This window comes from Triticum dicoccoides, chromosome 5A (genome assembly GCF_002162155.2).
Source record: "Triticum dicoccoides isolate Atlit2015 ecotype Zavitan chromosome 5A, WEW_v2.0, whole genome shotgun sequence".
NCBI lineage: Eukaryota > Viridiplantae > Streptophyta > Magnoliopsida > Poales > Poaceae > Triticum > Triticum dicoccoides.
The window spans coordinates 576,815,703-576,837,700 of NC_041388.1; the positions used below are offsets into that span (position 1 = coordinate 576,815,703).

The window sequence follows — 21,998 nt, forward strand, 5'->3', positions numbered from 1 at the left end:
ACCATCAAGATTTTCAACAACTCCGGAAATGACCGCTTTACACCATAGAGTATTGAGATTCCATAGCAAATGGTTTTGAACAGTCACAAGAAATAGCCCAAATTCTCCGGAGCAACTGGGCAAGAGGATGGAGAGAAACCCATTGGAATTATCAGAGAAAACAAAAAAAAAAGCACACTTTTTCTTTAGTCATAGCGTTTGTTGAATTACTACTTTTCTTTTGAGGGGTTGTTGAATTACTAGTACTATTTGCTTGTTTTCCATGCTCTTCTGGTGAGAAACATGGTGGGCGGTGGCTACACACCTTTCAAATTAGCCAGCACCACCCATCCTTTCTTCCTCCTCGAGAAATATCAGCGCCCGGGCCCACTGTCATCCGCAGCAGTTCCGTGTGAAGGCTATTTAACTGACGTGTGGAAAAAGCGAGCAAGAAATTTACATTCTTCTCCTCCCCCCTCCTCCGGCGATGACCGCCGGTCTCCTCCTCGGCGACGCCGCCGCGGCCCCGCGCGCCCGCATCGCCGTCTGCCGGCCGCGCCTGCACCTCTGCGGCTGGGCCCCGAGGCCCCACCACGGCTGCCGCCTCTCCCGCGGCCGGGGGCGCGCGCCGGCCAGGTTCGCCGCGTCCGCGTCGGGCGGCGGGCGGGGCGGATGGGACGAGCCCTCGGAGGAGGAGGTACGACGGGAGAGGGAGGCGGAGATGGCGCGGCGGCTGAAGGAGGCGGAGGAGATGGACGAGCTGGAGCGCACCGCCGAGGAGCTGCAGAGCCGGGCCGCCCCCGACGACGAGTCCGAGGAGGAGAAGCGCGAGCGCGTCCGCCGCGAGCTTCAGAAGGTCCCCAACCTCTCTACTCCACGGCCACAGCTTCATACCGCCACCGCCGCGTTGTTGATTGCAGATTGCCTAGTAGCACTGCAGCACATGTGCACAGCCACACTGACACTGACGCCGCAGAACCAAATTAGCATGAAGAGGGGGGGATTAGAATTGGATAGAACCAAGCTACACACCACTAGCTAGTTTACTGCTTATAATTTGTTATCATCCCATCTGTACCTACATTGTTCTACAATTGGATACTTGCAGAACATGGGGAAGTAGGATGATCATACTGGGTGTGTGTTTGCATTGCAGGTGGCCAAGGAGCAGGCCGAGAGGAGGGCGACGGGGAAACAGATGTTCGATCTGGGGCAAAGGGCGTATGGGAAAGGGATGTATGGCCGCTCCATCGAGTTCTTGGAGGCCGCACTCACCATCATACGTCCCTCCTCGCTCCTCGGCGGTGAGGTAGTATCTATCTATATTGGACATATCATGCTATTGCTATGAGATATTGAGATCCATGCGTATGAGGTTACCTGTAGTCTGCTCACTGGTATGCTAGCTATGCCGGTGTCTTGTGTTGCCTATGTTATACATAGTGAAGTGACATCAGATGTACTAAATGGTCATTTAAGCGAGTTAATGAAGGATGAAACCAACACCACTTATGTGGAACAAGAAGATAGCTAGAGCCAGGGAGAACCGAAATATTTCTTCCAGAGAGCACTCGCGCCAAGGTGCATCGCTCCCTCATTTATTCTTAGAAAATTTCACAACTCACTACATATAGGCATCCCTTACTTATATGAATCCTTCAAAACCATGGACAGAAGTTTGCGCACCTGATTGCTAACTTTTCCAAACTGGTATTTAGAAGAATAAAGTGATGGGAGTGAACATTTAAATCGGTGAGAATGACTAAATTAAGCCTGAGCATAGAAGTTATTTACTTTGTGGTAAACTGGGAACTAGAAAGCTTCACATAATTGGAATTACGTTGGAGTTCCTTCTCGTTTGGTGAGCAGGGATGCCGAAAGCAAATGCTCTTGATGCTCGGTATAGTTTACAGGCAGTTGAATGCACTGCAGGTAAGTATGCAAAATGAATGGACTTAGTGGCGGTTGGCACATTTCATTGCTAGCTTGTTATCACAACCTTAGCTGCATCTCAACCTACGAGAAAGACCGGCATTTTGCATTGAGAATTGAAATTATTCTTCGTGTGCATATATTAAGATCAAGCCAGCATCATCCTGTATGATCAACATATGAGCAGCTTGTGTCACCCGGCCCAGTTCACTGATTTCAATGAACCTTGATCATGGCTGTAAACTATGATGAAAGATCCTGTATAGGTGCCTTCGTGACATCTACTGCCTGCCCTCACTTCCAGATTCAAATTTGGCTTGCAATGGCATACGATGCCAATAGGCGGCACAAGGAATCCATAGCATTGTACAAAGAATTGGAGAATACACATCCAATGATTAGCATCAGGAGACAAGCAGCTGAATTCCGGTACATTGCTGAGGCGCCCAAGTTGAAGATCTCCAACGATGAGGTGGTCACGATACCGCAAATTGGATCTAGCTGGGACTGGTTAGTTATCTTTCTGACACCTTACTATTTGTTCTCTCACCATCTCTGTGCCTGACAGCTACTTTGGTTTCTCTCTGCATGTGAGCGTTGTTTGAGTTAAGTGACACCTTCAAGCAAAACATTAAACAAATAAAATGGACTTTTCTTGGCTGTCAACAATGCTTAAAGGAGAATTTTTTATTTTCAGTCACATATCTGCTTTAGCGGCTAGTATATGAAGTATTAAACGCTGCTGAACTGTACTTATTTTATACTGTAAACTGGTTGTTTGTTGCTATGCTACCACATATGACACTGTGTAACTAAATAGTTTTTTGGTTGCAAGTATAGCATTTTATTAAATTCTTCTTTCCACAACAAAATAATTTTGGCTACTTATCATAAGTAAATGTCTGTTAATTTTGATTGACCTCATTTTCTAGCTAATTATACATCCTGGATTTAGTTTCCTTTTGTACTCTTGGTTTGAACACTTTAACTGGAGTCAGAACTATGACATACAGCACCATGTGAGTAGGCAACATTGTCTGCATTCTGCAAGAGATTTTCCATGTAGTTACAGCTTACATAGAAATATCATACCCTTCCATTTCATGCAATGGAAACTATCTGTCAATTCGTTCTTCTGGATTAAACATTCTAACTTGCCACGTGCTGTTGCATTAATCAGGTACGCTGGGACATGGAGTGACAAGATCCAAGAGCAAGAGGACAAGAAAAGAAAGATGGTGGCCGCCGCGAGCCAACCGGAGCCGTCGACGAACGTCTTCGGCAACCTGTTCCTCCTGCGGCCGCCGAGCGAGTGGAAGAAGAGCGCCTGGGCGATCGTCACCCTGTGGGCCGTGCTGATCGGGACAGCGTTCTATCTGCAGAGATGAACAACTCCTGCAAGTCCTGAAGAGACCATTGACACTCTCATCCTCCATGGTCGCTCGCGCGGACAACAGTGAGATTGCAGCAAGGGATGTCCTGAGCCTGCATCGGCACTGCAGGCGTTGAAGGAGAATTGCATTTGTTATTTTAGGTGTGCTATCCAGGGAAGCTATACATTTCCTTAAAAAGAAAAAAAGAAAGAAAAGAGGAAAGCTATACATATTCCCTTGTGTACTGGCATAGCCCAGAAAATACTTTTTTCCCACTGAATGTAAATACCAATTAGAGATGTAATCTAACAAAAAAATGCTTATTGGTTCTATATTGATTCTTTAGAAAACTCGGCTATGAATATAATGTTAAAGAAACGTGTTCTTATGTGCTTGTGGTAAGAGAAAATTGAGCTCAGTGCCACCACACACACAGACAACAAAAACATATACTCCCTCCGTTCCGGTCTTAGATTTGTCTAGATACGGAGATATCTAGCACTAAAATGAGTGTAGATACATCCGTATCTAGACAAATCCAAAACAAGTAATTCGGAACAAAGGGAGTAGATAACAAAAAATATACATCTGCAGATACATCCGTATCTAGACAAATCCAAAACAAGTAATTCGGAACAAAGGGAGTAGATAACAAAAAATATACATCTGCCTTGTATGCCAGCTCTTGGTCACGATGGTGCCGAGCTATACCTTGTTCCCCACTCTCGATAACAAAGTTATCTCTGGGGTATTTCATGAAGATGCTGGAATTTGTTTTGTTAATAGGCCCTGTTTAGTTCAGCTGTGGATTTCTAAAAGCAGCTGTAAAAAGATCTGCTATGGAAAAACAATTGGGGAAAATCTGATGTGAAAAAGATGTAGGTCATTTGGCAAACCAGCTGATACAGGTTTTTCAGATTTTGGCCTGCAGCGGAATCAGATTTTAGAAAGCACGTCCTGGACTGCTTCCGCTTTTGGTTCAGATTTTGGCAGCGGATTTCTGGAATCAGATTCTGCTAGGTTCGCCCTTTGGTTCAGATTCTGCTGCGCGGCAGCGAAATCCGTCGATAAAAACTGAACCAAACATGGCCTATATGATTTTCTATGTATGCTTCTCATGCTCAATATGAAACATTCCCTTTTTTTTTTTGAAATTCTCCTCATGCTTAATCTGATCAAACCATGCCTGTCTTCTACTTACCAGTTACTTTATTTTATTTCTTGATGAGAGGACGAAGGATGGAACGTGGCTGTTGTGCCTTTTGACCTGTTCTCGTTGTTTTTTTAGGTTCTCTCTGAAAAATGAAAATAGAAGAAGCAGGTATAGAGAGACTAGAGAGAGAGAGAGAGAGAGAGAGAGAGAGAGAGAAGAAGCCCATTTTGGGCCCTGGAAAGGAATGGTCCGGCCCAGGACGGTGGCGAGGCGACCGAGACGACACGACCCACCACCTCCGGGACCAGCGGCCGCAGAACCCACCACCCCCCTCCTCTCTCACTTTCGTTCCCCTCCGCTGCCTTCGCTTCGGTTTGCTCTCCCTCCCCACCTTGAACCCCCACTTCTCCCCTCCCTCTTCTCTAGGGTTTAGCGGCCGAGCTCGCTCACTTGCTACTCCGGCAGCGGCTTCGGGTGGGCGGGCGGGCGATGGCCGCGCGGCCGGCCGTCGCGGCGGCGGCGGCGGCGCTGGTGGTGGCCGCCTCCGCGCTGCTGTGCGCCTCGGCGGCAGCGGCAGCGGCGGGCGGGCCCCACATGGCGGACCTCAGCGTGCTGCTGCCCCCGCGCATGACCAGGCCCGTCGAGTACCGACTCGTCGGCGGGGACGGCTGCTTCACCTGGTACGCGCGCGCGCTCACACGCTTCGGTTACTTCTTCTCCTCGCTCTTGTCCGTGGGGCGGCGCGCCTCGCCGCTGCCTCTGTTACGCCGCGCGAATCCGTGGCGCTGTGTGGTTACTGGCTGTGCCGGGGCCTGCGATTAGGGTGGTTCATGTCGCGTGAGTTGTTTAGTGCGCTCGCTTGCATGTTTGGGGGTGTATCGATGCCGATCCTGGCGATGACGCAGCAGCGGTAGTATTCCTCGGTTTAGCTTGAGGTTTGAAGGTCTCGTGTGCTTTGAGTGAGTGGTTTCGTTAGTCTCTTAATCGACAAGTTAACTGGACTATTTTGCTATATTTCCGTCATACACCTTTGATTTATTTAGTGACTGCAGACTGGGAAACATGCCATGTGTACCTTAATTCCCAATTTAGTAGCTGTCTTCTGTCATACACCATTGATCCATCGAAGTTGCTCAAATTTGAGGTGGTCTACACCGTTTGAAGCTCCTGTATCTTGTGCACTTGAATCTGGATTACGCATCAATGTGGTTGTTTGCTACTTGTTTTAAGATTCTGTAGCCAGTTGTAGAATGATACTTCATGATTTGAGACTGTTTTTGGACCATGCTCCAATCCCTTAGATGGACATTGGGGTAGTGTTTCAGTGTACATTTTGATGAGGTTAAAATTACAGGTCATTGGATCATCATGATATTATATCAGTTAAGCCAGAGTACAACGACAGCAGCAGATGCTCAACGAGCGCTCGTTTGGCATCAATCGCCCCTTACAGTGGCCGCAAGGAGACCTCTGTCTACGCCACTGATATTATTAGTGGAATCACAATACACTGCAAAGTTTTCGTCGACAAAATCTCTCGGATCAGGATTTTCCATCATTCTGTTAAAATTGACCTGGATGAAATCGCCACATTGCGTGTTCATGCCTTTGATGATGAAGGTTATTCTTCGTATACTCTTTCCATACTTTAACAGAACAATAGTCATGTGTCACTCTTGCAACAGAAAGACCCATTGCCCTGTTTATGCCTCACTGAAAGTACTTTATAAACTGTGATACTGCTTTTGCTGTTTTGCATTAGTCTTGCACGTTGCTGATGGGGCATCCATGTTATTGTTTGTTGGATCATTCCAAATTCCAAATATTCATGAAGTCTGTTCCATGCGATTAATAAGCACCATTGTATATTATAGTATATGAGTTATTGGTTATTTAGTTTTGGTAAGCACAACCTAGAATTCTTTAGACTGATGAGCCCCCCTCTGTGGTTGAGTTTCTCCTGACACTGGTTCTTGACTGTTACTGCTTCTTTTCCTTGGTCTAAAAACGTGCTAGTGGAATAATTAATTGCATAGTTCCATTAGCCATTTTCTCCATCCGGTTACTTTTTATAATAGTATTTCAATGCTGGGTTGTATGGCTTAATTTTTTCATTTTGATTCAGAAAACGTGTTCTCGACATTGGTGGGATTGCAGTTTATGTGGCAGCTTACCCCGACGACGCTTGATAACAGTAACCATCATCTTGCTCATATTCCACTGAAAGAAACACATTTAAGTGACTGCAGTGGTTTTTGTGTTGAGATGAATGCGCGGTTTGAGCTTGAAGATAGGGTATGATAATATATTTACACACTCTTGTTTTCGCTTTAGCTCTAGCAAACATTCAGTTTCATATAAAAATATATGTTCTGAATTCTGTTCTAATACTTCTGGCAGGATCTTGGTTCTGATTTCTTTGTTGTGAAGGGTGTTGGGATTGGCCAAGAGGTCGTTAGTGCTCAGTTATTTGAACCACAGTTTGAGCATGTGAGTGACACGATCACTTTAACTGTCGCTGAAGCTATGTCGCTAGAGCCCCCATCACCCGTCCTTGTAACTCTTGGTGTCTTGGTGAATTTCAAACTCAAAATTTTTCGACAAAAGATTGCCCAAGGTACTCTCTAAATGTTGATTTTGTTGCCACAAGACATCTAATTATCTATTGAAGCATACCAACCAGTTTGATTTTATTCAGAAAGTGGAGTGTGGTGTCATGTCATATATTAAGTGTACCTTAACCAATTTCAGTTTAATCAGAAAGTAAACTGTGGTGCCATGTCATATATGAAAGCACATCAGAAGAGGACCACACTTAAAAGTTACGCTACCATGGCAGATAAACGATTTACATACAACAGAATGTTTATTCAATGGAAAACAAAGAAACTGGTTTAGATGCTTGCACTGAAATCCCCATTTTTAAATGCTGCACTTTGGTTTAGTGGCATGCTCCTTTAGTATAATTTTAAGAAAACTTCTGCTAAAACTTTTTTTATTGGATATCTGCTAATGAAAGCTAACAGGTCTTCTCCCTTTTTGTTAGTGGTTAATTTACCATCACAATACCATCTTTGGCATGTGAAGAACTCTTCGGTGGCCCAAGTGGATAGTTCCTTGGGTGTTGTACATACTTTGAGTCTGGGATTTACTGATGTCGTTGTTGAAGACACAAGAGTTTCTGGCCACCAACAAGTATCATCTCTACGTGTTGTTATTCCACGGACACTCTTCCTCTATCTAGTTCCTGTCATGGATGATTCTGGTCATTTTCATGGGATAACAAGTATTCCATCCTCAGAAGTGTGGTACGTTTTTCCTGGTCAAAAGTATATGGTTCTTGCGAAAGCTTTCGCAGAGGGATTTGATGCTAGAGAGATATTTATTACAGAGGTACTATTCATCTGATCTTATGCATTTGATTACTTGGTCTCTTTGTTGGTTACTTACTATTGGACACACGAATAATGCACAGACGATCATTAGATCTAAATAAAAGGTCTTGCGTAATACTTGCAATGTTTAGTTTACTATGGCCAAAATATTTAGCAAAAAAATATAACATTGACCAACAGGCACTAGCACCTGTTGGCAGGCCTTGAACACCTGTGGGCACCAGCACCTCTATTTAACCAAGTGAGCTTGGTACTGCAAAGCTGCATTTACATGATTCTGTTCTGTGAAGTAATTGGGTGACCGGCCATGCACAGAAATTAACATGAACACCAAAATTCAAAATTATGGTGAAGTACTATGTTTTACTGATTAATATGAATATGAATTTATCAATACATCAGCAAGCCACAAGTGCCAGCCTCTGAATTCTAGATGTATTTTCCATAATAAGTTCACTCCTGTGCTTCGTGCGGATAAATGCAGTCATGCATGCTTGTGTCAGCAGAACTGAATATTCACATCAAATATTTTGCATGCATGTGCATGCTTCTATCCGCCCTTGTACATGAAGTTAACAAACAATCTTCAGTATTCATGCCTGTAAATCCTGTTCATCTCATCTTTATACATGTACTCATGCATTCTTTAGTACACGCGTCTGCGCAATGTTATGCATAATAGATGAATGTATGGAGAAGGAACACCACGTCCTTTATGTTGAGAAAATGAACCTGAACAGCTATAGTGATTTTACCATTTGAGCACTTTGGTTATGGATTCGTTGTTCTGGCCATATACTACATGGAATCTTATTTTGTTCATTTAATACCGTTGTTTTTTGTTGGCAGGAAAACAATCTTAGATTGGAGAGCAGCACAGTGGAACTTTGGAACTTATCACAGGTTCCAGATAACTCTTTAGGTTCCTATGAAGTGCAAACTTCTAGATTGCTATTCCCCATTTCTCAGGGAGAAGGATATTTAGTTGCTGCCTTAACCTACCAAGCAGAGGCATCTGGATCAGCAAAGGTACATTTCATGCATATTCATGTTATTTCTAGCTTTCTTCTCGGGGTGGTTCTAACTTGTATTGTATGCAAAGAACATTAAATTGGTGTTGGCAGTTCATAATTAAGCAACAAAGGTTTCTGATTGCTGGATTGGCACATTCCATTCTAGGTTCTCAAGCTGCTGCAAAAAGTTAATGTATGCAGTAAAGTGAAGGCAACCTGGGATGAGGGAACGGATAACTCCAATATTATTTATCTACCCTGGGTTCCTGGAGTTTATCAGGAGGTCGAACTGATGGCAGTTGGAGGTATGTTTGTCGTGATATCTTCAGTCTTAACCCACTTTTGGTTTGTAAATGGATTTGACTGGTATTCTTTTTGTACTCAACTGAAGGTTGTGGTAAGACGCCGGAGGACTACAAGTTATTTTCGTCTGATGAAAGTGTTGTTTCTGTGTCTGATTCCCATACTGTGCGTGCTAAAAAGCCTGGTCAAGCTGTCATCAAAGTAGTTTCTACCTTTGATTTCCTGAATTTTGATGAGGTATGTGAATATATAATCTCCTTCGTATATTGTTATTCTGATCTCTCCTAAACTACTGGTCTTTACTCTTATCTACTTTAAACATGTAAAGGTCACTCGCTAGGAAATCTAATTATTTCATTCTGCACTAGTACTAAGCTTGGGATCTGCGAGATCTATATTTTGTGTTGAACTATTGTACTTTGAACTTAAGAAAGACTGCTTTGCCTACTTTTCCTTTCTGTTCTTTATAACACACCTGCTTGTGTGTGCCTTTTTTTGATTGAAATGCCATCTTAGTAGCAAAAATACATTAAAATAATGACTTATAATAGAATGGGAATTGTTGGCCTGTTGCTTCTCTGCAAACAAACACCTGTGGCCAGCAAAAGCCATAAACTAAAATCTTACTGCTGTGTATAGTTACTGTTAAAACATTATGTAGAGAATGTGTATTGTTCCTGCTGTTTAATAATGCTTTAGTAGTCAAATAATATATGCCTTGTTTCTCTTCCACTATTTTCTCCTCTGGACTTTTCCTTCTGTGTAGCAAAAAACTTCAAATTAGAGGGCACACCTAATAAGGGCTCCTTTGGTTCAAAGGAAAAATGGAGGAAAAACGTAGGAATAGGAAATATTCCTATGGTGATACTATTCATGCCTTTGGTTCGAAGGAATGGGATAAAGGAAATAGTTAAGGAAATTTCCCTCTGATCTCAGTTCAAAGGAAAAACGTAGGAGGTCCTTCTCAAATACCTATGCATGAAGAATGAGACTAAGATCCTTAGTGGCATAATAACATTCTAACTATATATTTTCGTGTGGTTTGACTTTGATTTGACCGTGTTTATTAGGATTCCCGTGTTTTTCCAATTTCTATGAACCAAACACCAAAGTTGATAGAATTCCTTTGTTTACCAGTCCTCTGCTTTGCACATGCATTCCTATCATATTCTGTGTTTTTCCTATTCCTGCGTTTTTAGAATCCAGCGAACCAAATTATTTAGTAGTCTATGCATCTTCTTAAAGATGCAAAAACGTACTAACCGGCTGCCTGATGTATCTTTTCCATCTAATACCTATTTGCACTAGCTCATGCACAAGCACACCACGCTCGCATATGCTATTTGTGTATGCAACTATGCATGCAGTCATGTGGTCCAATCACTTAATAGGCATGTCCTCTGGTCTGTACTTTTAACTGTGTTGTAACTTGATTGCGTAGGGTCTGTTTCTTTCTTTTCTTTTATGAGTGAACTTTCTTCTGTACGGCCTTAGTACTCCACGTACATGTTTTCATTCGTCTTTCATTTAAGCAAGTTGCCAAGTCAGTTTTTTCAGCTCATTATGTTTGCTTCATAACACAGATCATTATTGAAGTATCCTCTCCTTCAGCACTGGCTATATTGCCAATCTTTCCTGTGGAGGTGGCTGTTGGAACACAACTTCATGCTGCTGTGGCATTTAAAACATCTAATGGTGATTAACATGATATAGGCTGGCTATTTTGTGATCTGAAAACACTGTTATTTATTTCTAATAGCTGTTCATAATGTTTCTCTTTGCAGGACACCCGTACTCGAGATGTGATTATTTTAATGCTTTTATAAGGTGGAGTCTACTATCTGAGAATCAAACTTTTGAAGTTGTTGATGCATCCGAGGCTTTGACTGTTGAGGCCTTAAAGCATCATAGTGGTTCTTCGGCACAATATGGCAATCCTTGTGCCTGGATATCTCTAAATGCATCTGCTGCTGGTCGAGCCACAATAGTTGCGACGTTTTCCTCCGAGTCTGATTCCTATTTTGAGACTTTTAATGAGCCTATTTTTCTGAAGGCCACATCAAAAGTATCTGCATATTATCCTCTTCTGGTACTCCAAGCAGGAAATGGAAACCAGTTTGGTGGTTACTGGGTTGACTTATCTAGATTACAGAGTGGAATTCAGAATATGGGTAACAACTCTCCCATGGAGCTGTACTTGGTTCCTGGATCAACCATGGATGTGTTTCTCTTTGGAGGGCCTGAACAGTGGGACAAAGTGGTTGATTTTGTAGAAACTGTTGATGTTGTTGGCGCACTAGAAAATTATATCATTGGCTCTACTGCTGTGCAAAAAATATCTAGTGGACTATACCGAGTTTCTTGCCAAAGCAAAGGGATCTTTGTAAGCACTTTCAATACTGCTATCAGTTGATTCAATTCTAATGCATTGCTTCCTTGCTGAATACATTCAATTTATCATTTTTTTTCTGTAGAAACTGTTGTTTTCGCGCGGAAACATGATTGGGAAGGATCATCCTGTGCCTGCTGTTGCCAAATCAGAGCTATCGATTGTTTGTGACTTACCATCAGCAGTAACATTGATTGCAAATGAAAATGGTATGATCATGCTCTTTTTCATTGATAATCCAGTATGATTCATAAATTACTGTATGCCTTTGATAAGTACCTTTTACAGTCTCATTCTGTGAAGCTTAGATGTGGCACTTATATCCATTTTTGACACTTCGACAGAAAACCGGCTTGATATTTTGGAAGCGGCAAGTAAAGCTGACCGTAGCCCCAATAGGCTGCAAGTATCTCCTGTTGTAATCTCAAATGGAAGAAGCATCCGTCTAGCTGCTGCTGGTGTACATCAAAATGGAAGATTTTTTTCCAATTCGTCCTCTCTTTGCTTGAGATGGGAAGTCACTGAATGTGAGGGACTTGCTTACTTGGATCAAGACGAAGATGCTGAAATGTTAGAACAGTCATCTTGGGAGAGGTTTCTTGTCCTACACAATTCGACGGGAATGGTTAGTATGGCTTGCAGTCCACACCAACTGCTTTGAATGTTGAATTTAACATCAAGTAGATACTTGTCCTTAGCACTCATATTTTGTTGATGAATCCACTTCTATATATGAGCAATGGTACAGTAGTTTGCAGAATGTTGAGGATCTAATTAAGAATAGTATGTCCTCCTGTGGTTTAAAGTTCTGATGCATAATTTAACCTTTTTCAATATTTGAACTTCCAGTGCACTGCCCGTGCTACAGTCATTGGCTTTTCTTCCAGAATTGCTAGCAAAACCCGTGAAGAACACATGTTTCTTCCAAGTGAACATGACAATCTCACAGATGCTATTCAGTTGCAGGTAAATCATACTAGATTTCTTTTGGGGTTGATTATTTCCTTGATTTTGCTAACATGTTTATCTACTCATTTTTGGTTTACCCAGATTGTTTCTTCGTTAAGAGTCACTCCAGCGTATGTCTTGTTAGTTTCCCATCGTGAAGCACAGGTATGTAATGGCAATTCTAAATTCTCTGCATCATAGAATAATTTATCATTTTTCTTCTTCTACTTGTGCTCTGATGTATTTGTGCTACAGGAAACCTTAGCTGTCAGTGGTGGCACGTGCTTTCTAGATGCCTCTACCAATGACACACATGTGGTCCAAATAGTTCAACATCCAGGGAAGGCCCTATGTTCCCAGTTGATTCTTGGTGCTAGAGGCTTAGGCAGTGCTGTCGTGACAATTCAGGACATTGGCCTTTCTCCTAGAGTATCGACTAGTTCTCTGGTATATTCCTTTGCCACTGTGCCCCTGATTTTCTCAGTATTTCGTTTTGCTTATGAGTTATGAGTTGTATCAACCAAGTGTATTTTATTGCTTGCCATGTTTGACCTGTTACGCCTATCGCACTCCCATTTAGCCATTTAGCATATTTCTTGAGATGATAAAACTTGTAGTATACACCTGCCATCATTAATGGCCACGCTAACTCTCATCAAATTATTTCGCAGCAATACAGGCGTATTAATCTTCGTTTCTGCCCACTATTTGTCAAAATGACAACAACTTGCATGTTGTATATGCTATTGCAGGTTAGAGTTGCAAATGTTGACTGGATTCAGATATTGTCAGAAGAGCACATCAGCATTATGGTACAGTGATATGCTTTCATTGTTGCAAATTTATTTTCTCCAGATGCTAAACCTTTTTGGGGTTTATTTCCATTGACACCTTGCTTTGTTTCTAGGAAGGAACCACAAAAGATTTTCAAATTTCAGCTGGGACCCAAGATGGACAAGTCTTCGGAGATTCTCAGGTTTGCTAGTGCCACTATGCACAATTTCCCCCCATTGATTGTATTTGTTGGTGTTAATTCTTCTCTCGTTGCACTGGCAAGCTTCTGTTCAATCAACTATACCAGATCTAATATCTTCAAATCTCAAGTAATTTTTTAGGTCCAATCCACGTTTTTATAATCCTTCTCTCTTTCCAAAACTTTGTAGCATCTCAACTGAATGCATTTTTCTGCCCCCTGTTGGCCTTCCATGTGTTTGATTGTTACAGAAATTTGCTGCTATCATCTGGGAGTAATACCACCTCCTCGTTTCACCTTAATAAAGCCAAATGTACACTGTTGCTGTTTCTAGGATTGGTCAATGTGGTCTGGATTCAAATATCACTTAACTGTGCATTCATTTTCAATGCCCAGCATGCATGGAAATTGGTCAGTACAAGCTGTATATGTATAAGTTATTAAGTTCATCACAGAGTACAGTGCTGCACAGTATAGGGACACAAAATATGTGAATCTCAGAGTAAGAACTAATGCTGGATCTAGGTTGCTAGGTACCCTCTGGGGGTAGAAAATGATCTCTTGGTATTTATTACTGTCACCTCTTTCCATTTACCAATTTCTTTCTTTGCAGTACAAGTACATGGGAATTGAGGTACATCTTGGTGATGAAATTCTGGATCATGTTAATCCAAGCGAGTCGCTGGATGGACCAAAATTTTCAGTTAAAGCTGCAAAAACTGGGACAACATCTCTTTATGTAAGTTGACAATCAATATATTGTTGGTTTGAGATGCTTATTGTCTGGCAGCCCTCATTATGTCTCCAATCTTCAGGTTAGTACTAAGCAACGCTCTGGGCAAAGAGTTTTGAGTCAGGTTATAAATGTGGAAGTGTACAAACCACTGCGAATACATCCTGAGTACATCTACCTCACACCGGGTGCCTCTTTTGTGGTAATCATTACCTTGACCCCTAAAATTAATGTCGCCTATATGTGGTTATTGCATTTCCTCAAGACTTTAATGTTCTTGGGGGGGCATTGCATCCCCCCTTGAAAAACTGAGAATCAAACTGTTCCCTGTTCCCTGTGCAAGTTTTGTTTTCAATACAGGCCGTATATATACTGCTAGCATTTCTAGTTGTCATCACTACCATTTGGTTGTACTTACGTAAAGAACAAATGGCTTCTGAGTACTTCTTCTTTCCTCTAGCTCTCTGTTAAAGGTGGTCCGAAGATTGGAGTTTCCATTGAGTACACAAGTTTGAACGTGGGAACGTTGGAAGTTCAAAGTGCTACTGGAAAGCTGTCTGCAAAGACTGTAGGAAACTCTGTAAGTCATAGCCTGAGTCATCTTTTACTGCATTACATGCATGTGCCTTTATTTTGTCATTGCAAAAACTTACATTATAATATTTTGGTCATACATATTTAGCACCTTGCTTTTGAAGTATCTATTCTATTTGAAGCTTGAAGCATGCAATTTTCATTAAGTTCTGGGTTTATATTAGTTACTGACCTAGTGCACCATTAGACTGTACGTGCAGCTGTTTTGGCAAATGGTGGCACCGTCATTTGTGAAGCTTTTGGAAGAGTTGAAGTGGGTATCCCAGTGGCTATGGCATTGAGTACTCAAAGTGACCGCCTTTGTGTTGGCTGTAGCATGCCAGTCTACCCTTCCGTGCCTAAGGTATGTTTAGTCCCTGTTTGTTTTCATACAAATGTTTAGTCCCTGGTTGTTTTCACACAAATGTTTTTTACTTTTATCTTACGTCACATATGCTGCCCAGGGGGATCCATTTTCCTTCTATGAAACTTGTCAAAGTTACACTTGGATGATAGCAGATCAGAAGGTCAGAATACTCTTTACTCTATTCCCATTGTATCCATGCACTAACAAACTATTGTACCTTAGGTTGTGACATTCCAATCGGCTAGATCTTGGCAAAATGGACTTGATCAAGGTCTTTATTCAGAAGGAAAAACCTATCCATGGTTATCCAATGGAAGTAGCAATGCTTTTATCAATCATGTGATTGGAAGGTACTGCTTGGATAACAATATACCTTGGTCCCTGGATTGCTTATGTGGAGTGTGTTGAATGCTCTAACCTTCCTAAACCTGATGGACTTCTTTTGGTTCTGTGGCTTTATATCATATCAAAGGGAAATTAGTCATCCTTCTAGAAAAAAGATATCATGCCAATTTTCAAAGTTGTAGATTGTCAACAACTCTTTTAAAACATATTGTACAAGTGTTTCTATTTACGCTTCATTTTTATAATTCAAATGTCTTGTTTGGAACACATAAAAGAATGCTCTCACATATTATATCGAATAACAAGTGAGCCCTAATGTCTGGTTTTTGTTGTTACAGATCTGCAGGGAAAACCAAGATATCCATTTCAGTTACTTGTGATTTCTCGCTACATGGCAGTTCTGGATCTGTATCTTATGATGCCTCCAAGACAATCCTGGTCGTACCAGATCCCCCCCTTGCACGTGGACTTCCTATAACATGGCTATTACCACCCTTTTCTACCACCACAGACCTTTTACCTAGATCCGTTAATTCATTTGGAGAACAAGACTCAAATGGCCTGGATACTACTATTGGATATTCTCTGTTAAGGAGCAGTGGTAGAAGTGATCCTGCTATGCAGAATGCTAATGCTATTGATGGAAGTAAAATTAGGACTGGAGAAAGCAATGCAATTGATTGTATTCAGGCAAAAGATCACTCAACTGGCAGAACAGAAATAGCATCATGCCTACGAGTTGCTGAGGTCAGAAAGACTTGTATTGGTTTGTTTAGTCTTTAAGTTATGTACGACTAGATATTCCTACCAAGATGTCTATTTTGGAATTATTGCTGTTTTCACTATTCGTTTGAACCATCACTTATTCAATACCTTCCTTGGTACGATTGAAGCCATAGATGCCACCTCTTATGATTGAGGAACAGGAAATTCCTACTTGCCCTGTTATGAGATTAGGGGCTAGTTTGTCAATTCATATTGCTGTGTTGTGCTTCCCTCATCCATGGATTAGTCTATCTGGACATGTCAAAACAAAAGAGCTTCCTGAAAGCTAGTGCAATGCCGAAGGAAACCCATAGCTAGATCACACCCAAGGAGTTCTCCTATATATCACTTCATTCCTAAATATAAGCCCTTTTAAAGATTTCAATATGAACTACATATGGAGCAAAATGAGTTAATCTACACTCTAAAATATGTCTATATACATCTGTATGTAGTCCATGTTGGAATCTCTAAAAAGACTTATATTTAGGAACGGAGGGAGTAGTTTGTACTCCCTCCGTCCCAAAATTCTTGTCTTAAATTTGTCTAAATACGGATGTATCTAGTTACATTTTAGTGTTAGATACATCCGTATCTAGACAAATCTAAGACAAGAATTTTGGGACGGAGGGAGTAACTATTATTATGTGCTAGGTGTTCTAACTACTGCTGATACCATGTGATTAACAATTGCCCTTTTCTACATCTCTATGCATTATTCGTGCTGATGCTGTGATCTATTGTTCAGGTTGCACAAGTACGGGTAGCTGCTGCAGAATCATCAATCCAGACAGCCTATCTTTCTGTAAATGATAAAGTTGAACTGGATGTAAAATATGCTGATGAATTAGGTAACACATTTACCAGTATCGAATGCTTAATCAATTCTTTGACTCATTTCTAATCTTCCTGCCTTCCACCAGGTTATACCTTTAGTGAAGCACTTGGAGTAGCACCTGTGAAGATTGAGACAAACTATCCTGATGTTTTGTCAATTGTCATGCCCAGAGATGTCAATGGTACAGATGGCGCACATCAACGTTTTGTGCTACAGGTATGCGTTGCTTCCTGAAACCCAAGCTTTAAGTTTTTCTTATATTTTGTGTGTGCGCGGGTGTGTGTGTGTGTGTGTGTGCGTGTGCGTGTGCGTGTGTGGGTGTGGGTGTGTTGTGTGTGTGCAAGGCGGTTAAGGATTTCCTGTAGACACAAGGCAATACATCCAGATTGAAGTTTTAGGTTGGGAATACCACTTTTACATCTTACCCTTCAACATCACAAAGAAGGAAGAAAAAACCTGCACAACCTATAAGGGTTTATTACTTGGAAGCTTGGTTCTGCTAATTTCAGTTGTGACAAGCATATGAGTTGGTTGATCATATTTCTCATTAGTCTTCTGTGCAAACTGCTTCATATTTCTTTTTTGAAGGCGAGAAGCCATGGGACAGCTCTTGTAAGGTTGCACATCAACCATCCTTCCAGAAAATCAGATTTCATAATGGTATGATTCTTTTTGCCATTCTTGAATCTGCTCTTCCTATGTTTGATATGTTAGGATGCATAGCTATTTAAACTTGTACAAAAGGTGGGTTATTCTGCTATTCTAACTTACAAGGCATAATTATGTAGGACTGTTTACTTGTATCTCCCAAGCTCTTAAAATAGTACGTTTCAGGATAAGTGCCCTTTGAGGAAATCAAGAGAATTAATGCAAATATGCAATATCTACCCTTACTTTAGTGCATTTGTGTGCATGGTGGGTTGAAACAGATGGAGTAATTGGCAGTGCCATTGAACTGGCAAAACAAATACTCCTACTAAACAAAGATGCAGTTTTTGATGGTTTCTTTTGATCGGATGTACGTATTGAAGTGGTGACATGTACTGACTAACACTTGTTTTTTAACTCTCAGGTATCTGTTGGTGCGCGAATGTATCCTAGAGATGTGGTGATTCATTCTGGCCAACACCTGAACTTTACTATTATCGGGGACCGTATGTTCACTGAATCCATTTTCTTACTAGTACTTGTTGCGATTATCTTTTAATATTGTATCAGATATTATCTCTGGTCACATCATTTCGGTGTGCTTAACCTTATTTGTGCACTTTGCTTGTTGCATTCCAAGTTAGCACCATGCAGTAATTGCATTCTAGTTAGCACTATGCAGTGATCTTTTGAATACTTTATAAATGCACAGAAGTTGGTAGTTAATACATGATTCATAAAGCAAAAGGCGTTGCTAGAGAAAGGGAGCAAAATATGTTTAGTTTAATATCCTGCACGAAGTAGACAGTTGGTGCAATGTTCTGAGTTTGTCAATTTTTCTTGTTTTCCTAACCATGGCCAATTGTTGTTGTAGGCATGGATGCGCGTGGACCTGGCCAGTGGTTAAGTACCAATGAAAAAGTTATGCATGTTAATCAAATAACTGGTGAAGCACATGCACGTGGTGAAGGTATAGCAGAAGGTATGGAAGTAAAAACCTATATTTGCTTAGTACTCCCTCGGTTCCATAATGTAGTGCATATATATTTTTCGAAAAAGTCAAACCTCACAAACATTAGATTCATCATAAGATGTAGTTTCATATTTTATATATTTGATATTGTAGATATAAATAGTTTTATATATAAACTTGGTCAAAGTTTGCAAATTTTGACTTCTCAAAAAATCTATATGCACTACATTATGGAATGGAGGGAGTAGAATGCATTGTTGAACTTCGACACAGTTCATTCCTAGTACTTTGGGTTTTGATAAGCTCTTTCCTTGTACAGTGATTTTTAAAGGCCCAAATCTGAAGTTGCGAACAACTGTCAATGTGCTCAAGGTGAACCAGATAGTTGTTGATGCTCCTGCGGAGATTCTGACGAATGCTGCTGCCCCACCTGATGGATACAAGTTCTCTGTGAAATTAAGGTCTGTAGTGCTCATATCATCATACTCCTTCCACATGTGTTGATTAATATGTAGTCAAATTCAAAGTCACTACTGGGTAGATTGTCCTGGTGTTTATACTTGCATCATAAATTAGATATGATCTTATGTGAGAATAATGTAACAATAGGTTATCATAGGTTTGTGGTGCAGCATAAGCATATCAAACTGACATTCTGTATTCCAGAATTTTAATGTTACAAAAACGGGCCCTGATGTCATCATAATGCTGCTTTTGATACTGCCTGCTAATATGATCTGAGACTAGAGGTTTCAGACATAATATGTATAAAATAGGTAGCATAAGATATGCATTAGGTCATACTCAGCAAATATAATTATCGCTACATAAGAGTGAGAGGGCAGAGAAGCATTTAGTTGTAATGAAAACTAGGCCAGTACTCCTGTGTTATATAATAGTCTTTATAAACAATATAATCACTGTTAGTACCTCCAGTCTAAAAGGAATGCAGTAAACTAACTTTTTTGCTGTTTACATTTTGATACTCTTGGATTTACTTGTGGTCCATGGAGATTAACCTTTTATTCCCTTGTTGAAAGTAGTGATTCAGCCGGGCATAGCACAGAGTCCTCTGTGAATCAGATAAATGCCCCATTTGACTGCAAGGTCGAACCTTCTTTTGTTGGGTAAGTTTCCCATAATGACCATTCGACCACCTGTGCCTCGTTATTCTGTTCAGGGATACATGGAAGTCTCACTGTTTTCTCTCCTTAGGTTTGTTGAGCCATGGAGTGACCGTGCTGTGAAGAAATCATACTGTGTATTTCATCCGTACTCGCCTGCACAGCTGTTGCCTGTTAAGTCGAACCCAAAAGACGGAATTTTACACATTTCAGTTCTTGCAAATCTAAAAGAAGATTCAATGGTGACCGGATCTGCACATGCACTGTTTGTCAAAGGGTTTTACATTAAAGAACCTGGAATGGTAGCCGCCCTTTCCCAACCTCTCACACAAGCTCGTCTGTTTATTCCAACTGACTCTTAGTTGTCTATCTCATGCAGTTAAACTTGACTCCAAGCTGCAACCATAGCGTCATCATTATTGGAGGGAACACTGGTATTACAAAGCCTATTATTTCTGCAAACTTACCTTTGGCTGTGTTTGTTTCTAAAGCTCCAGTTGTATTCCTCCCCCAGATGTTGAGTTATTTTGGAGTGCTAAAGATTTAATGTCGGTCAGTCTTGTTGACACAAATGAGAACATTGGTGGTCCTAGTCAAGTTGTTTACCGGGTGAGCCACAGATGACAAATCATCATTTTTGCATCAATGCTTAATGCTGTAAACAAATTCTGATTTCCATCCTTTTCCAGGTTGAAGCACTCAAAAGGCAACCTTTCGCTGACAAGGTCACTATAATTCTTCCAGCCACTGGTATGCCATTCGATCTTCTTCGCATCTTCTTGGCCATATCCTTGTAACAAGCTGACTGGCTATCTGGAAATTGCATCTCGTGGTCTGATGAGCATCGTTCCTGACCTAAAAAAATCATCGTTCTGATTCTTGAACCTTGTCGATTGGTAAAACTTATTTCCATACCAAGTCCACCTAATATTTGGATGAAAAACTCCCCCTAATAGTATATTTTTAAGATTTGATTTGAGTTTTCGCTGACCAACAGGAATTGCTCCATGATGATTAACTCGATTAAATTGTTTTCCCCTTGTGCAGGCCAGACTGAAGAATTAGAAGTTAATTATGTTACAGGAGACAGAACAGAGCCATCGTCGTCGTCAGGCTTAACCACATTTGGTCTTATCCTCACATGCATCATCGTGCCAGCAGGTACACTCTGGGTCATCATGAAGCTGCTGGAGAAACCGGCCCGACAGGCACCACCACGGCACGCGCCGGCACCAGCAGCGGGGCCCGCCGCTGCGCCTGACCCTGCCTCCCCGGCTATCGGCGAGTTCTCTCCTCGCACGCCCCAGCCTTTCATGGAGTACGTGAGGAAGACTGTCGACGACACGCCTTACTACAAGCGTGACGCGAGGAGGCGATTCAACCCTCAAAATACGTACTGAGCGCATGTAAACTGGGCAGTAGAGTCGCTTCTGGCATGTTTCCCCCTTAGTGTATGATTTAGACGGGTAGCCCTGTAATCCCTGTACTGTAAAATCCGTGTATTGTCGATACTACGCTGTCAATTTTCAAGTCGTGGCGGCATCTGTACGAGCAATGGTTGGTTCTGTTTTTGCTGAGAGCTATAGAGCTAGAGAGATCATTCAACCAATAGCAGTTCCTCTTTGTAATAGCTTTGTAATTGTAAGAGCCTGGGAGCTCTGTATGTAAATGGAGTGTCTCTTCCACCTCTCCTAAGCACCACCCAGCCCTGTTTTATCTTATGGAACCTGCTTAATTTGGTCGAGAAGCCATTAATGTGTTAGTGTGCACCAGGACATTTTTATCTTTCTTGGACGTTGTGTGTTAGATATGTACTCCCTCCGTTTCAAAATAGATGACTCAGCTTTGTACTAACTTTAGTATAAAGTTAGTACAAAGTTGGGTCATCTATTTTAAAAGGAAGGGAGTATATACTTGTCCTCTCGCTGTAAGCCATTAGATATGTATATAATGTGTTAGATATGTATTTTCCATGCACCCTTTTTTTTTTGGAAACGCCGTAGAAGGTGTTACTTGTACAAAGCGGTTCTGAAATGTGTGCGTTATGAGCCTGGGTACGTATAAACCTACTTTGAAAAACACATTTCTAAATGCCAGAGAATTTTGAAAAAAAAAGGTGCAAGTGTACATCTTCATATTCTATGTCCGTGCACAAAGTTTCACGGAAAACAACT

The 21,998-nt window shown here is 41.3% G+C and overlaps 2 protein-coding genes across 2 annotated transcripts; both read left to right on the forward strand.

The window, feature by feature from the left end:
• Positions 1–424: 424 nt before the first annotated feature.
• Positions 425–3,648, forward strand: LOC119302978 (eukaryotic translation initiation factor 5B-like). The gene is made up of 4 exons (XM_037580048.1): positions 425–835; positions 1,136–1,288; positions 2,216–2,421; positions 3,092–3,648. Exons 1-4 carry the CDS (start codon positions 467–469, stop codon positions 3,297–3,299), a joined length of 936 nt encoding a protein of 311 aa, XP_037435945.1. The 5' UTR covers positions 425–466; the 3' UTR covers positions 3,300–3,648.
• Positions 3,649–4,970: 1,322 nt separating this feature from the next.
• On the forward strand, positions 4,971–21,612 carry LOC119302979 (nuclear pore complex protein GP210-like). The gene is made up of 36 exons (XM_037580049.1): positions 4,971–5,117; positions 5,792–6,057; positions 6,563–6,732; positions 6,838–7,054; positions 7,484–7,830; positions 8,682–8,861; positions 9,012–9,150; positions 9,237–9,385; positions 10,732–10,843; positions 10,933–11,531; positions 11,623–11,746; positions 11,882–12,162; positions 12,387–12,503; positions 12,588–12,650; positions 12,741–12,932; positions 13,238–13,297; positions 13,393–13,461; positions 14,072–14,197; positions 14,274–14,393; positions 14,652–14,771; positions 14,973–15,128; positions 15,229–15,291; positions 15,354–15,481; positions 15,815–16,223; positions 16,990–17,092; positions 17,165–17,295; positions 17,668–17,739; positions 18,152–18,233; positions 18,602–18,709; positions 19,020–19,161; positions 19,744–19,827; positions 19,916–20,126; positions 20,204–20,258; positions 20,339–20,433; positions 20,514–20,574; positions 20,872–21,612. The coding sequence occupies exons 1-36, from the start codon at positions 5,032–5,034 to the stop codon at positions 21,222–21,224; spliced, it is 5,790 nt and encodes a 1,929-aa protein (XP_037435946.1). The 5' UTR covers positions 4,971–5,031; the 3' UTR covers positions 21,225–21,612.
• Positions 21,613–21,998: the final 386 nt, after the last annotated feature.

Coding starts and splice junctions, on each gene's coding strand:
- LOC119302979 (XM_037580049.1), top strand. CDS start 5,032: ATGGCGGACCTCAGCGTGCTGCTGCCCCCGCGCATGACCAGGCCCGTC. Junction 12,163..12,386: donor TACACAATTCGACGGGAATG/GTTAGTATGGCT, acceptor TTGAACTTCCAG/TGCACTGCCCGTGCTACAGT. Junction 13,462..14,071: donor AAGTCTTCGGAGATTCTCAG/GTTTGCTAGTGC, acceptor CTTTCTTTGCAG/TACAAGTACATGGGAATTGA.
- LOC119302978 (XM_037580048.1), top strand. CDS start 467: ATGACCGCCGGTCTCCTCCTCGGCGACGCCGCCGCGGCCCCGCGCGCC. Junction 1,289..2,215: donor CCTCGCTCCTCGGCGGTGAG/GTAGTATCTATC, acceptor CCTCACTTCCAG/ATTCAAATTTGGCTTGCAAT. Junction 2,422..3,091: donor ATTGGATCTAGCTGGGACTG/GTTAGTTATCTT, acceptor TGCATTAATCAG/GTACGCTGGGACATGGAGTG.